Raw genomic sequence first — 16026 nt, 5'->3', positions numbered from 1 at the left:
CCGCACCAGGGGGTGCTTGGCAGGGAAGGGATGGGTCAGTCTGCATCCCCACCGATCCCCTTGGGGTGCCAGGATGCTTCTCCAGGGCAGGCAGAGACTAGAGTCTCCCTTCCCATGCCTCTGATCATCAAAGAGCATCTATGGCCAGGGTGAAAGCCATGGGTTTGGGCTTGTGGACAAAGAGCGCTGGATCCTACTGGGATTGATGGGACCAGGGTTGTTATGACTCCCCCAGTCACCCTTGCTTGGTCCCCACGTGTTTTCTGTGCTGTACTTAATCTGTCCCTTCCGTCCCCAGCATGGCAGCTGTGGGGAAGTGGGAAGACCTGTTCCTTCATCCCTGGATCAGGAGGGGCTAGGACCTGCCCCAGGTGCTTTGAGAAGTTGGGTGGCATTCATGAGAGCAGCCCCAGCCCCCCATCCTTCTGTCCAGCAGCGCCTGGACAGACCCCTCCAGGGCAGCCCATGTGCTCCAAACCTTGTCCCTGTTTCCAGGGATTAGAGAAATGGAGATGGGGATGAGATGAAGCAGTAGATTGCTTCGTTCTCAGGATGAAGGGATTTGTGGACTGCCCCCAGATCAGTGGATTGAAAATGGAGGGAAGTAGATTGAAAATGGAGGGAAATTATTGGGATGATGCTGCTTGTGGGATTAAAGCCAGGGCAGCCAGCAGGCTCTGGAGGAGGAGGGGAACGAGGAGGGGCGTGGGATGACTGCTGCTGGGCACTGTGGAGAGATGCTCCTGGTTGCATCTCATCTGTTTCGGAGGGTGCACTGGAAGGTGGGCGCTTTCTGCTTTCTCAAGTCCCTGGAGGGGTTCTCCTCTCAGCTGTCCCCCCAGCTGCCAAGGATGTTGGGAATGTGCCTGGAGCTCTTTTCAGTGCTGTGCCTCTCATTTCCAGAATGCTGGAGGACAGGCTGCTTGTCCCTGGAGGCCCACACACCTCCCTGTGGTCTCTCCTTCTCTGTGAGCATCCAGCATGGGTCTGTGGCCATGAGCATCTTTTTGGGGAGCCCTTTGGCTTCCCCTGAGAAATGGCATCTAAAATCTGGCACTTAGGGGGCTGATATTTGACTGTCTCATGCCTTGGGTTGTGTTTCCAACTGTGCTGGTTCCTTTGGGGCAGGATATGGATCCTTTGGGGCTAATGCAGGACCCGGGCAAAGCATCCCTGTGGCATCTGTGGAGGCATCTCCTGCTGTGAGGTGGCACCTCCTGGCTTCCATTCCTTGGCCTTTGGCTGGGGGGAAAATGCCTGAACTGGGGGCATTGGGCTCAGCGTCAAGGCTGTAAGTGTGGCTGTCAAACGGAGATGAGCTTTATTTGCCAGTACGTGAATGTTTGGAAGATTTGAACAAGGATAACTGGCAGCATGGCATGGCTGTGGAGAAGCTCTTTTCCTGGATCTTCTTCAGTGCAGCTTAAGCCCCTCACTCCAGAGCCTGTGTCCCTCTGCCCCCTGTGCTGCAGAGCCCTGGTTCCTCCAGCCCTTCCCCATGGGGCCATGTTTGCTGGCCCCGGGGGTCTGGGGTTGCTCTCTGCTGGCTGGATCTCCTGTGAAGAGCCACTTCACCATTCCTGGTTTCCTTCTGCTGATCCTGCAGCTCAGCTTGTCACTCCCAGCCACTTCGAGGTGGATGGGGAGCATTTCCTCTGTTCCTGTGCACTTAATTGCACACAGTTAAGTTCAGTACTTTGCCTTGCAGAATTCCATCTTATTTTCGTCACATTGCCAAGCTCATTTTGGCTTCTTGCTCTGCTCTCCAAGAGCTTCTCCCACGTGGGTTGTCACCTGGCATTTTAACAGGAATGTCCCTGATCAATGTTTTGGGGGGTTTTAGAGCATTTCCCAGCCATTTTCCAGTGGTTTCACCCACCCCAGCTCCCTTCACACCCCACAGTGACTCCCCTCTCCGGCGGGCTCGGTCCGGCCGCCCTCTGCAGCACTGCTTGTGGTGCTTCCCGAGTCCCAGCGGCGCGTTCAGGGATGTGGACACGGAGTGTGGCACTGAAGCACTCGCTCTCCTGCTCTCTGCAGTGCCAGGCGATGACGTTTGAGGTTTGGGATTCTTTCCCCTGGCTCAGCTGCTGCAGCAGAGCCCGCCCCGCTCTGCAGTGCCGAGCCCCGCGGCGGGTCCAGGCTGGGGGGGCGATGCCGTGCTGCTGGCTCTGCCTCCCTCAGCCCCCTGGGGCACCTGGCATCTGCCAAGATCCAGCCAGTGCTTGGTTCTCACTGGACCATCAGCAGCTCCCATCGGTGCTCCCAACCTCTCCAAAATAATGGCTTGGGCGTGGAGGGACAGCCAGTATTTCAGGAAATTCTGTAATGGATTGTTTTTATCTATTCTTTTATCTGCTGGCAGACCAAAGGAGAAAGAGTGATGTTCCTTGTCCCAGGAAATGTTGTTTCCTTGGCACTCAGGGTCTTGCTAAAGGCTCACAGACATCTGAGGATGCTCTTGGTTGCTGAGTCGTGGTGGACCCAGCTGCAAAGAGCTTTGGCTTTCGTCACCTCATAGGGGGAAATTTCTGATGCACTTACGTGGTGTGACATTCACTGAAAAGACTGTTCTCACTGGCAAGTTGTTCCAAAAGGAACTAACAGGGTGATTTGGAAGTGGCTGAATTAAAGCACGATGTTCCCATCCCCTCCCTGTTCACCCCAACCTTCCAAAATCAGCTTTAATTAAACAAATTAAATGAGGACCCATTATTCTTCTAATTACTCTTAATAATTCTGATAACCTTGTTGAGGTGGTGGTTAAACAGGTTCAAGCCACTGCTTTTGCGTAGGGTCTCACAATCAAAAGAGCCCTGAAACCAGCCCAAACAAGGTTTCCTGGCTTTCCTAAGGACATCTGTGTCCTGCTGCTAGCATGTTGCATTTTCCTCACTGGTCTGTGTCTGACCTCTGCTTGCAGCACTGCAGCAGCTCGTGTGAATGAATGGGAATTCTGCATCCTGTAAATCTTTGCAGATACATCTCTCAGGTACCTGAATTTCCTCTAAACCTGGAAATTAACACAAACCTCAAGGCTGTGTCTCCCACAAATGTATCAGGGCACAGAGATAGGTCCTGTCATCCTGCTGTCCTGTTGCAGGGGGGAAAATGATGTTCCAGACCATCATCCTGGGGAGGCTGGCAGGGAAAAGCTGCAGTTTCATCCACCGATCTTCACACAAAAGATTGCGATAGCGGCACTGCCATCGTGACAGAACGAGTCACTTTCCCCGCGCTGGGCTTGCCTTGGTGGAGCATAATGCCTGATCCCATCAGTGGGGTGCACCAGATCAAGGAGAAAGCCAGGAAATCAGCTGGGAATTTCCTGGAGGGGAGGGCAGGTGTTCGGCTGGGATGTAGCTGAGCTCACTGCAGTGTGACAGTGCTGGAGCTCTGCGTCATCGTATCAGCGCAGATGTTCAGAACAAGAGGAAATGGCCTCAGGTTGTGCCGGGGAGGCTCAGATTGGATATTAGGAAAAATTTCTTAATGGAAAGGGTGGTCAGGCACTGGCACAGGCTGCCCAGGGCAGTGGTGGAGTCACCATACCTGGAAGTGCTCAAAAGGCACGTGGATGTGGCACTTGGGGACAGGGTTTAGTGGTGGACTTGACAGTGCTGGGGAAACAGTTGGACTCGATCATATCAGAGGTCTTTTCCAACCTAAGTGATTCTGTGAGGCTGTGATCTCAGCTGGAGGGGAGCAGGAAAATGGGAGCAGGTGACTGAGAAAGAAGCCTCCAGAGATGCCTGCTGTGAGGACCAGAGCAGGACATTTGTGTCATGTGATACTTGGAAAGATCACAGGCAGGGAAGAGGCAGGAATATCCTGCTGCCTGACATACCAGGAGGGCACGGGGCGTCATTTTTGGTTAGAGATATCTAAAATATTCCCACTGAAGCTGGAGAGTAGAGAGGAGGAAAGGTCAACCAAAATTACTACAGCTGTGGAAAATGGCAGCAGCTGGAATTGCAGCTTTGTTCCCAAATGGCATTTGGTGTCACTCGTGCAGATGCTGCTTCTGCCCTCCCACAGCTTCATCTCCCAACAGCCAAGGACATGCACTTCCATGTTGTTTAAGGGAATGCTTGGCTCTGGGGTTCTGCCTGTTTTTTCCTCCTTCCACCCCCGTCCTGGCCTGGCCAGACTGTGCTGTTGTCCTAATCCCGAGCTGGCTGCATTGCCGAGCTTCCCAGCCGCTAAAACACCGCACTGGAAATCGCCGGATTAGGTCTTAATGGCAGGATCAAGTCAGCAGGAGATGAGTGGGGAGAAAGCTCCTGCTTACGCAGGTGGACGGGCAACCCTCCTCGAGAAAACAGGCTAGAAAGCCTAAAATGTCAGAAAAACATCCTCTTCCCTGGCCTCTCTGGCTTTTCTCTTCTTTTAACACATCCATCATTTTCCAAGGGTCAGAAATCTGTGGTCTGAGTTTTGTGAAGACGACACTGAGAGGTCAGAGGTGTTTAAACATTTCCTCCCTCTCAGGGGAAAATGCTGTCTTGGGTGGTGGATGTTCTGTCCCAGATGTTAATTCCCAGCACTGAATTCTGCCACCACCACTGGACATCCTGGCTGTGGGATGTCGCAGTGTGCTGGAGGATGCTGAGGGTTCGTGGCTGTCTTTAACACCTGTGCTGGTGGGGCTCCTGGAACACCAGGGAGCCTGGGAAGTGTGGTGGGTGTTTTCCAGGGTGGCATTACCAGTGAGCAACAGAGATGCTCCAGGGTGGGGTCTTGGGGGTGGTCCGTGGGGAAGGTGGCACAGCAGGGACTGCACAGATCAGGGCCCTGCCCACCCTGCTCTTTACCTGCGCAGGTCATCGAGGGCTCTTGGCCAGCAGGGCTCTGAGGTGTTGGATTTTATCAGCCTGCACTGACCAGGAGAAGCTGTGGCTGCTCCTGGATCCCTGGAAGTGTCCCAGGCCAGGTTGGACATTGGGGCTTGGAGCAGCCTGAGATAGTGGAAGGTGTTCCTGCCCATGGCAGGGGTGGCACTGGATGGGCTTTGAGGTCCCTTCCCACCCAAATAATTTTGTGATTCTGTGATAAGCCTGCAAGAAAGTGGGGTTTTCTGGAGGCCCTGTGATGGGTGAAGGGGGAGATGAAGACTTTCTCCTTTGCGTTTGCTCGGTGGTGCCTGTGAACTTCCCACCCAAACCTTTCAGGGAGGGGGTGAGTTGTGCTGCTGGGGCATCTTTTTTGCACAGAGTTGTCCCCTCTGCTTGTTTTTGGACAGCTTGAACAAAACGTTGCAACACCCCCCAAAAAATAACTCTAGGAAGCAAAGGCTTTGCTCACATGGAGCTCGTGCACCCAGTGAGCCCCAGGAGTGCACGGCAGGAGGAACAGGAGGAGGACAAGGGCTGGCTTCACCAAGCACAGTGCCAGCCATGTCCCCCAACCCCTGCAGGGATTTGGGCTCTGCTCGAGCTCAGCTGAGCCCCCTGCCATCAGGGATAGCATCCCTGATAGGGTATCAGAGGCATGATTCCATGGATCCCAGCATCCGCTTTTCCAGCTCCTGCACGGAAGCTAGGCTGGAGACCAACATCCAGCCCAGAGCTCCAGTTCCCTCCTCCTGTTCTGTTTCATGTGCCATCTCCTGTGTGGGAGACAGTCGTGTTATTAAATTAATTTAATACATAGTGTTCAGGTTTCCCCTAATTGGAAGGGAATGGCTCGAATTTTAGGGATGTGTCAGTATTTGTGAGGTATCAGCAAGCATAAACACAAGAGCGCCAGCTGATGCAGTTGCTCCAACCTCTAAAAAATGGGAAAGGAGAAAAATTGGAGTGTGTACGTTTGTCTTCCTCCAGTTCTGGGTTTTCATTTGCCTTCCTATTCCTTGGTCACTGGTGCCTGAGCTGCTTTTTCAGACACGGGATTCCTGATAGATCAAGGAAATTTCCCAGATTGCACTGAGAACTGGTGATGTCTCCCCCAGGCACTCTTGCAGTTATAAGGCCTAATTATCGTGGAAGCGTTGTCCAGTTTTGGGGCAGATCTCCCCTCACTGTGGTGCAAAAACTTTTGGCTGCTCCCCATGTGTGAAAGGAGGGTGCTCCAGTCCTCCACCTGTGGTTGCCCAGGTGTGATGCTTGGCAGAGCCTGGCTTGGCTCGCTGTGCAGCTTCCCTTTTGGGGCCAAGCTTGACACTTCTGTCCCCTAATTCCGTGTTTTGACCTCTCCAGGGCTGCACCTGCTTCGCACTGGGCTGGAGCTGGGCTCTGGATCTACGCTGTCTGTTGGGCTGGATGTAATGGTGTCCTCAGGGCTTTCGAGTGGGTGGACAAAGGGGCCATTTCAAAGCTGCGGTGAACAAGGCAGAACACGATGGTGGAGAGGAAGGGTCCGAGATGGGTCCTTCTCTCCAGGCAGGGAATGCTCTGAAATGCTCAACATGGCGTTTTGGGGGATAATTTTTCCCAGCCCTTTGTCCATGAAGAATGAGGGCTGTGGGGGGAGGCCTGTGCCCAGAGTAAATGCTTCGGCTCTATTGTTGCCATCCCTTCCACTGAGCTCTTGAGCCCCCCATAAAACACTTACCTTTCACTAGTATGATTAAGAAAAGGCCAATGTAGCTTTCCTGCTCACTGGAGCATGAAGCGTGTTTAATTTAATAATGCTGATAAATCTTAAAGCCAGGAGCATTTGGCTAACACATGACCCACTTTTTCAATCAATTGGAAGCATTTACATAACGGCCTGATGCAGGGTTCCTCCTGCGAGGGACGTGGAGCTGGGGATGGCTCCTGCCACAGGACATGGGGGAATGGCTTTAGACTGAAAGAGGGGAGGATTAGGTGAGATTTTAGGAAGAAATTCTCCCCTGTGAGGGTGGGCAGGCCCTGGCACAGGGTGCCCAGAGCAGCTGTGGCTGCCCCTGGATCCCTGGAAGTGTCCCAGGCCAGGCTGGACATTGAGGCTTGGAGCAGCCTGGGACAGTGGGAGGTGTCCCTGCCCATGGCAGGGGTGGGAATGAGATATCTTAGGTTCCCTTCCCACCCAAACCATTCCGTGATCCTGTAATGTCTCCGGTGCAGCAGTTTGTCTCCTGGCATATCGTGAGCACTGGAAATGCTGACCTCTACACATCAGCTTGTTGAACCTTTTTGGCATTGCCTTCCATGCACAGGAGTCAGCCTGGGCTTAACCAGCACAGCCAGTTACTCTTTTCCTTCACTGTTCACCTTCACAGTGGGCTCAGTCTTGAAAATTCCTGATCTTGCCTGTTCTGTTACGGTCTCTCAGCTCATTCCCGTTACTTTGGTCTCCAATGCCATCGCCTTCTTCCTCAGAAATATTCTCCTCCTCCCCACCCTTAAAAGCACCTTTTGGCTTGACATAGAACCAGAGAACAACAGCATGGTTTGGCTGGAAGGGACCACAAAGCCCATCCCATTCCCCCCCCTGCCCTGGGCAGGGACACCTTCCACTGTCCCAGATTGTTCCAAGCCCCGTCCAACCTGGCCTTGGACACTGCCAGGGATGGGGAGTCCACAACCTCTCTGGGCAGCCTGTGCCAGTGAACCTGTTCTGGCGTTCAACGCATTCCATTTCTTATCCTTCTTGTGAGGACTCCATCGTTTTTTGCCATGCGTGATATCCAGCAGCCTCGAGCCCCGCGTTTGCACGTAGGTCATAAGCAACCTCATTCCCAGTGAGCCTGTGTCCTTTAGCTTCAGGGAATTCTATCTCCCTGCAAACCACGTGGGTTTATCCATTTTGGGTTTCATAATAACCTCTGGGAAGAGGTTTTGCATCAAGCCCATCTCCCAGCCACGGTCTGTGCATTGCTGCTGTTTATTTATCCCGACTTGCGTTAAAGCAGCACTTGAGAACTTGTTTATCTCCCGCTTTTTTTGCTCACGTAAGTCCCTGTCTGAGCAGAGGGAAGTGCCAGATGCTTGTGAGCAGGATGAAAAATCTCCTGTCTGATACAGGCTGAGGGATTAAATAACATGCGGGAGGATCGCCGCGTGTCCCTCAGCGCTGCACGTAGAGGGATGCTGGCACCTCCCTCTGGGACGGGGCTGCTCTCCCCAAGCACTGGGCTGCAGGGACATTTCATATGCCCCGTCCTCGTGCAGAGACCTTCCTAAGGAGGCATCAGGAATGAAAAATGAAGGATTTGTTGCCATTCTGTGGTTTTTATTTCTTTCCCCCCTCTTGCCTTCAAAACATCGGTGGCCCCTCTAGAGGGCAGAGGAGGAAAGAGAGAGAATGGGAAGAGAAAACAACGTGGTTTTGTTAGATATGTGTGACATGAATGGCTGGAAGTGGCGTGGTCCTCACTCTGCCCAGCTGGGGAGCTCTCAGGTCAGGATGTGTGGCAACCAGGATGCCAGTTCTTCCCGTTCAGTGCTCCTGGGGTCAGACAGATAATTCCTGGTCACTGAAAAAGTGCCTTGTGGTTTTCTGCGTGCCCATTTATGCTGGAAATGGTGAACTTTGGTTTGCTAGATAGGTGCTGTGGGTCTTTTAAAGCCCCACTGCAGCTGCTGGCCCTTGGCCCGGCTGCTCATGCGATGCCCTGCTCCAGAGCTGCTTTTTGGCCGTGCCCTGCTGCTCTGTAGGGTCTGTCCCACCGCGAGGAGCCTGTTCTGAGAGCCACCGTTCCCCGCTGTGTCCCCAGGTGATCCGGCCGTGGTGCTGCCTGTGCTGGGGCTGCTCTCCCAGCTAACGCACGTCTCCCGTCCCCCGGTAGGAAATGGAGTCCAAGGTCTCCGAAGGCGGCCTGAACGTCACCCTCACCATCCGGCTGCTGATGCACGGCAAGGTAAGGGGCTCCCACCGAGGGGCTGGCCTCACAGACCCCTCTCTGACCTGTCCAGCCCCACACACAGCGTCCCAGCCCCAGGAATGGCCCGTGGGGAGGGTGGCACGGTGCTCCTGCTCCCTCTCGTTCCTGCCCCTCAGCCCTGTCCTTCTGCTGGGGACTGTGTCCATCAGGTCTTTACTTCATTATGGGGTTGGGCTGGATTCTCATCACGTTTTCTAATGTCAGCTTCTCTGTTTCTGGCTTTTTCTCTGTGTAGGAAGTTGGAAGCATCATTGGGAAGGTAAGGATGCCTTTTAATGTACCTTCGATGCTGTTGCCTGCACCTGTGGTGTGGTAGATGCCTTAGTCACCTCTTCCCTGTGATGTCCTGAAAAGTTTGGGGTGCCTGAGTGTTGACACTGAGCTAGTTGCTGCATTTGTGAGCCAGAAATTAGGAGAGACCCACAGAGGGGTCAAAGACCATTCTCCTAAAAACCCCACCAAGCACCAAACTGTTCCCAGCTGCTTCTCTGGGTGATGGCTGGGAGTGTACAGTCATGTTGCTCTGGTGTTTTAATCAAATAGCTTCATTAAAAGATAGTAAAAATGTCACACAGATCCATTTAAATGATGTTTTAAGTAATTCTGTAGCCCCCGTCTCTGAGGCCAGAGGGCTCCATTTATTTGCCTTGTACAGAAAAGCTTCCTGAGGGGCTCTGGTGTTTCCACAGTGGTTTGGAAAGTCCTGGCTATACAGGATTAGGGGTTTTGTGGGTGATTTTAAAAGAAAGGTTTATGGTGGAGAAGATTTGCAGCATGAACACATTTTCTCTGTAGGCTTGTGCCTTATTTTTTCATCAGCCTGTCCAGCTCTGGGAAGATTCACAGTTGTGAATTCCTATGTAAATATTTGATGATTTACATGCTCAGCTCTTCAACTGCGATGCAGGGCCAGGCATCACAGCTCCCATGTTTTTGGCTACACATTGCCATGTATTAGGGAGATACATGTTCGGTAGGGTTGTTTTAAAGGTGGAAGTCTTGAATTTTCAGTAATGGCTTGGTTTTCCCTCCTGTTTCAGAAAGGAGAGACGGTGAAGAAGATGCGTGAGGAGGTGAGCAGCCTGCTCTGTGGGTGATTTGCAGGAGGGAGGGAGTGCAGAGTGGCCAGAGTTGCACATTGCCCTGTGTGATATGTGCAGTAATTCCCAGGGTCAGGACAAGCAAGCCAGCTGTCCCCAGAGCTCCATGGACCAGTTTTCTCCCTTCACACTCAAACTCCTGTCACGTTTTCCAGAGTCAAGTATTTGCTCTTAATGAAACATTGAAATTAAGTCACCTGTAAGATGCTTTCAGTTTGTCCAGGGTCTTTGTGCCTGCAGCTCCCAGGGAGTTGTCAGGGCAGTCAGAGGAAAACTCTTCACAGGCAATGACCCCATGAGCTGGTCTTGCCACGATCCCATGGGTTTCCTTTGAAGTACAACATCGGAAACCCTTTCTGAGGGTTGGGATAAGGCAGGGCTGGAGTCACTCCAGAGGAGGGGTGGGAGTTTGGAAGGTTAGATGGAATGCTGTGAGGCTGGCACAGGTATCAGGCTGAGAGAGGACCCGACCTGGTTGCTTGGCTGTGGCTATTCCAGGACTCCTCTTCTCTTTCCAGAGTGGGGCAAGGATCAACATCTCAGAGGGGAACTGCCCTGAGCGGATTGTGACCATCACTGGCCCCACCGATGCCATCTTCAAGGCTTTTGCCATGATCGCCTACAAATTTGAGGAGGTGAGAAATGTGAGCCAGCCCACGGCTGGAGCCAGCAGTGCCTGGTTGGATTTCCTTAACTGGGACATGGCCTCAGCACAGAACCTTCCAGACATCTCTAAATAGGGCAGGTCTGGGGCACAAGTCTGACGGGGAGCGGCTGAGAGAGCTGGGGGGCTCAGCCTGGAGAAAAGGAGCCTCGGGGGGCACCTTCTCACTCTTTGCAACTACTTGGAAGGAGGGTGTAGCCAGTTAGGGGTCAGTCTCTTCTCCCAGGTAACAAGTGACAGGACCAGAGGAAATGACCTCAGGTTTAGGTTGGATATTAGGGAAAATTTCTTCACTGAAAGCTTGGTCAGGCCTTGGAACAGGCTGCCCAGGGCAGTGGTGGTCAGCATGCCTGGAAGTGTTCCGAAGGGACCACTTCAGTCACCTGGCCACAGCATGTGTGGATGTGGCACCTGGGGACTGGGGGTGGCTCTGGGTGGGCACCCAGGGCTGATGTGCTGCCCTTTCCCTTCCCAAGGACATAACCAACTCCATGAGCAACAGCACCGCTACGAGCAAACCTCCGGTGACACTGCGGCTGGTGGTGCCCGCGAGTCAGTGCGGCTCCCTGATCGGCAAGGGGGGCTCCAAGATCAAGGAGATCCGAGAGGTAAGGCAGCTTTCATTTCACCACCACACTTCAGCGCAGCTCCTCGGAGCTGATCCACGCCCAAGGGGGAGCTGCCTTGGAGAAGGGGACCCCTGTGCTGCACCGTGCACCACTTTGCTTCCCGGGATGGTGTGGCTGACGCGGGAGCAGCATCCCTTGGAATGCCACGTGCCGGGCTCCGGGTGAAGGCGTTCAGCTGTGGGATTTCTCCTTCCTCTCTCTTTCTGTCTCCAGTCCACAGGTGCTCAGGTCCAAGTGGCGGGGGACATGCTGCCCAACTCCACGGAGCGGGCGGTGACAATCTCGGGGACACCCGACGCAATTATCCAGTGTGTCAAACAGATCTGTGTGGTGATGCTGGAGGTACAGTCTGTAACAAAGGGGGTAAAGTACATATGGAAAAAAATCCCAGCTGGCCCCACGAGAGCGCTGGGAGCTGTGGAGCGTCTCTCTCGTCCCCTTCACCACGCGTTGTCGGACCACTCTCATTTCCTGGTACCTCCGTTGGAAACGCACCCCGTGTCTTTTCCCCGCCATTGTCCATTTTTCCTAGAGTCCCACACTGGAAGCCTGTCTGGTCGGGTGCCCCAAAGGAGGTGGTTTGTGTCAGAGCAGGGGGTGGCTTCAGGACAGAGGGGTGCCAGCAGGCTGGGACAGCCTGGCCTGGTGTCCCAGCAGCACCCAGGGTGCCGTGGGAAGGAGATGGGGGCTGCAGCCGCTGCTCCAAGCACCTGGTCTCCTCTGCAGAGGGGTCACAGTGCCCCACGAGGATCACCAGCCAGGAGGAGGGGGAGGCTAGAGCATCCCCTGCACTGGAGGAGCTGGAACTGGGAGCACAGAGCTGTGTTCCAGTGAGGCACAGTGGGAATGGTAGTGAGGAAGGCTGGTGGAGGGCAGGGACTGTAGGGCACAGGGATACGTGTCCAAGGTGCCATTTTCTGGGACAAATGCTGACAAGCAGAGCTTGAAGATCTCTGCCATGGAGAGATGCTGCTGTACCAATGGCTGGAGATGACCTCAGCCACATGCCTCACATCCACACCTGCCACCTCAGATGGGAGAAGCTTCAGGAGGAAAGCCCCTGGGACACAGGATGGTGACACGTTCCACTGCTGGTGCATCCCAGAGACAGACAAAGCAGGGACCGATGTCAGGCTCCTCTTCCTGGCTGCACGGCCCTTTCATGGCAGGGAGGAGCACGTTTCCCACTGGAAAGGCTTCAGATGGGTATGGCAAGGCTTGGTGAAGGTGAAGCAAAGCCAAATTGAAAGCGTGTTCAGCTTGGCAGCAGCACATCTCAGGAGGGATAGCTGGGAGCCACATTAGCCATCCCTGCTGGCTGTGATGCTCAGGCAGCTGCACTGCTGCCAGAGGAATTTTAGGCACCCGATGACCCCAGGTCATGGACTGCAGCAGAGATGATGAGCCTGAGGGGATGCTTGACAGGTGTGTTAAGAAGTCTTTCTCAGAAAGCAAGATGTGCTGCTCCTGTGCACAGCTCAGCAGTGGGAAAGAGACCAACCCACGAGTCATCTTGCAGTCTGAAATTTGGAGTGTTCCCTGACTTTAACGGCTCACAGAGATGTTCCGTATCACCTTTCAGTCTTAAAACAGATAATCCTGGCTCGTCCCCTCCAAGATTTGTAATGCAATAAAAAGAACAAGTACATTTGGGATGTTGGAGATGTGCTTTGATCAGCTTTCCCACAGACAGGTGCTTAGCAGGAGGATTTAGATAATGCTGCTGGCCTACAAGTAGACATCTAAAGAACATACAGGAAAGAAAAGAAGAATTTTCCATGAGATAGTGTCATTTCTGTTGCCTGTCCTTATATAGCCATCACTGAGTTGTTTAATTCTGGGTAGAAGCAGGAGGAGAGCTGAAATCTCTCATGATCCCTAAAAACCTCCATGTGGTTTCCTGTGGGCTGCAAGTTGTGTTCAGGAGAAAACCAGGAGGGAGAATCTGGGTGAGCAGCTCCTGTGCATCTCACCAGCGGCTGACTCGCTGCAGCTCTGCTCAGACCTTCCCAGGGACTTGACAGAGAGGAGTGAGGCCACAGAACCACGGAATGGTGTGGGTTAGAAGGGACCTTAAAGGCCATCTAGTTCCAACGCCCTGCCATGTGCAGGGACACCTCTCACCTGACCACAGGTGCCTCGCAGCACCCACGTCCCAGCTCGGACGGCAATGGACCGCACCAAGGCCTGAAGGTGGCCCTGTTTCGGCAGTGAGGAAGATGAGGGCAGCCAAAGAGCTTGAGCATGGTGCCAGGTCGCTCAGATGGGCTGTACCCCCCATCTTGCTGCTCGAGGCTCTCCTCGGGGCGCTCTGAGGAGGGTTCCCGGAGCCTAGACCAGGTGATGCGGTTTGCACAGAGCAGAGCGAAGCTGAGGGAGGCAGCGAAGCTCCAGGAAGCCGTTGAGGGGCCCGTGCCGTGGCAGGGGATCTCCCGTGCCCCAGGTTGTCCCTGTTGCCCGTGGAACACCTCTTCCCCCCGTGTGCTCCTGTCCAGAAACGCGGTGTTGCCTGGTGCGGGTGTTGCTGGTGGCGGCCCCGGGGGCCGTGCTCCGTTAGGTGCTCTCTAACGCTCTTTTTGCCGCCGTTTCAGGAAAGCTGTTCTAATGTTCTCTCTCCCTCTCCTTATCCCTTTTCCTAGTCCCCACCAAAAGGTGCCACCATTCCCTACCGCCCAAAGCCCGCCTCCACCCCTGTCATTTTTGCAGGTGGTCAGGTAAGAGCCGACCCGCTTGCAGCCTCCACTGCCAACCTCAGCCTTTTACTGCAGCACCAGCCGCTGCCCGTTAGTGCACTCAGGTTTCTTGCCTTCTGACTTGCATGGTGTCATCCCATCCGTTGTGTGCCACGGCAGCTGGGCTGAAAGCTCTTGGCTTAGCTCCTGTGATGGATGCTGGAGGATGAGGAGAAGGGGAAGGGAAGGGCCAGACAGGGTGTCAGCTCCGTGTCAGAGTGTTGCACAAAGGAGAGGCTGGAATTAGACCCGAGTTCAGTATTTGTCAGTGGGTGAGAAGGAGAGGATTAGAAAAGCACTGTTGGACAAGAGGCTGTCACTGCTCTCTGGCATCTCCAGCCCAATTAAAAGTACCTTTGTGTAGCTGTAATTGATCCGAGGTAGGAAGGGTTTGTCGCAGCTACTCCCGGGCTGTGCTGAGCCTCTGCTCAGGGAATCCCCCCAGGAAGAGCCGTGTCCCCATCCCTGGTGCTCGGCTGGTTTGGGGTGCTGCTTGCCCCTGCGGCAGAGCCGGCGTTGTCACCCCAGTGACACTGCAGCCTTGCAGACACCACGTGCTATTTCCAGCAGCGAGCCTTGGGGTGGCTTTTCCTTTGTGGGATAACCATCACACGGATGAGCTGGAGGTTATTCTGCAAACGAAAACCAGCAGGAACAAGAGCAACTGAACACATGGCTGCTTCTAAAGAGGGAACTTGCACCGTTGCTTTCTCCACCTCATCTCCTGGCCTCACCTGCCTGTAGATGCCACCATGTCCATCACATCCAACGAGGGGTGTACCTTCCCAAGAGCTCCAGCAGCTAGGTAGGGCCAGCACCACAGAACCACAGCTTATGCCACCCAGAGTTATTTCATTTCTCTCCAACCATAATAAATAGAAGGACAAACTAAGAACAGGAGCAAAGCCCAGAGCACAGGCTATTTCAGGCTGAATTAGTCATTGCCAGGATCAGGAGTGTGTCACTCCATCACTCCATCTGAGCAGCCGTTCTGGAAAAGAGCTTTGAGTCCAGCTGCCTGGTGAACTGATCTTTTCAAAAGGGAGAGTGAGATGGAGGCAGAAATGCTCCTGCTGGCAAATGGTTGGTGTCTTGGACAGAAGTAATGTCACGGGAAGAAGCAACTGTCTCTGAAGGGAGAGCTCTTCCCAAGGCTGGGAGCCCTTTGGTTCTGCCCGAGGGGTGGCACGGGGCGGGTGGGCAGGGGACAGCTGGTGACAGTGGTGACAGGTGTTTGGGGTGGGGTGAGCCTCCAGGAGCTCAGCAGGCTGAGGGATGTAGCGGCCAGTGGCAGCTGCCAAAGGGACCAGCCCTCCATGGGCAAGGTCAGAGTTGAATTGCATCCGTCCAAGACACCTTCCTGCCCTTAATTACCTTTTTCGATTCAGTTTTTCTAATCAAAAAGCAATGGCCAAATTAAACCACCAGGACGGGCAGCTCTTCAGCCTCTGTCGTGTCCCCGTTGTGCTGGGATGCTGGTGGGCACTGGGACAGCCATTTTCCCTTTTCCTCCTCTGTGATTTCGGGGGTTTCGTTCACACGAAGCGCTTTGCTCTGCAAATGACGTGGCAAATTTGCAGGACGTTCCAAGGTTTTTTCCTTTCGTTTTTCTTGGCATTCTTTACTCTCCCTTTTCAAAGTGTTCTCCATCTCTTTTGCCATTTCTTTCAGAATCATCTGAATACTGTGTCAACCAGTGAGATACATTTTGCTAGCTGGTTAAGTCCTAAATATTGGGCTCTCTAGTGTCTGGCTCTTCACCCACATTGGTGCTTATTTTGGGGTCATTTACAAGCAAAAAGAGAAAGGATTGCTACAAAGGATGGGAAAAACACCCAGACCCATTTGCCTGGCAGATATTGCATGGATTTATCAAATACAGCTGGTGAAAGGCATCGCAGTGCAGGCAGCCCTTGCCTCGATGCCTTTCCAATGCCCCAGCAGAGCACTGGAATATACTGGGTGGACGTAAAGCATCCACTGGGAGTTGTGCACCTCAGCTCACAGCGCTGGCTGGCTTTTTGGGATCACGCTTGGGTGTGAAGGGCGGCGGTGATGTCACTGGGCACCTGGCACATGGGCAGTTCTGGCT

At 53.7% G+C, this 16026-nt stretch overlaps 1 protein-coding gene across 33 annotated transcripts in view; it reads left to right on the top strand.

Annotated features, from left to right (window-relative positions):
* The window catches only part of PCBP3 (poly(rC) binding protein 3), a 56224-nt gene that overhangs the window by 20045 nt on the left and 20153 nt on the right, over positions 1–16026 (top strand). For 17 of the 33 annotated variants that reach the window (XM_017743379.1, XM_017743377.1, XM_017743384.1 and 14 more), the window contains 7 exons: positions 8714–8785; positions 9045–9068; positions 9850–9882; positions 10428–10544; positions 11050–11181; positions 11416–11544; positions 13842–13985. In XM_017743379.1, coding sequence (XP_017598868.1) covers positions 8714–8785; positions 9045–9068; positions 9850–9882; positions 10428–10544; positions 11050–11181; positions 11416–11544; positions 13842–13985 — 651 coding nt within the window. Of the gene's footprint in view, positions 1–8641; positions 8786–9044; positions 9069–9849; positions 9883–10427; positions 10545–11049; positions 11182–11415; positions 11545–13841; positions 14000–16026 lie in introns of all 33 variants that reach the window. The other 16 variants (XM_017743368.1, XM_017743369.1, XM_017743373.1 and 13 more) reach the window with 4 other exon arrangements.

Source organism: Corvus brachyrhynchos, unplaced genomic scaffold (assembly GCF_000691975.1).
Source record: "Corvus brachyrhynchos isolate BGI_N302 unplaced genomic scaffold, ASM69197v1 scaffold79, whole genome shotgun sequence".
NCBI classification, from domain to species: Eukaryota; Metazoa; Chordata; class Aves; order Passeriformes; family Corvidae; genus Corvus; species Corvus brachyrhynchos.
Note: the sequence above shows the minus strand (reverse complement) of the source record. Positions and strands in the feature narration are given on the sequence as shown.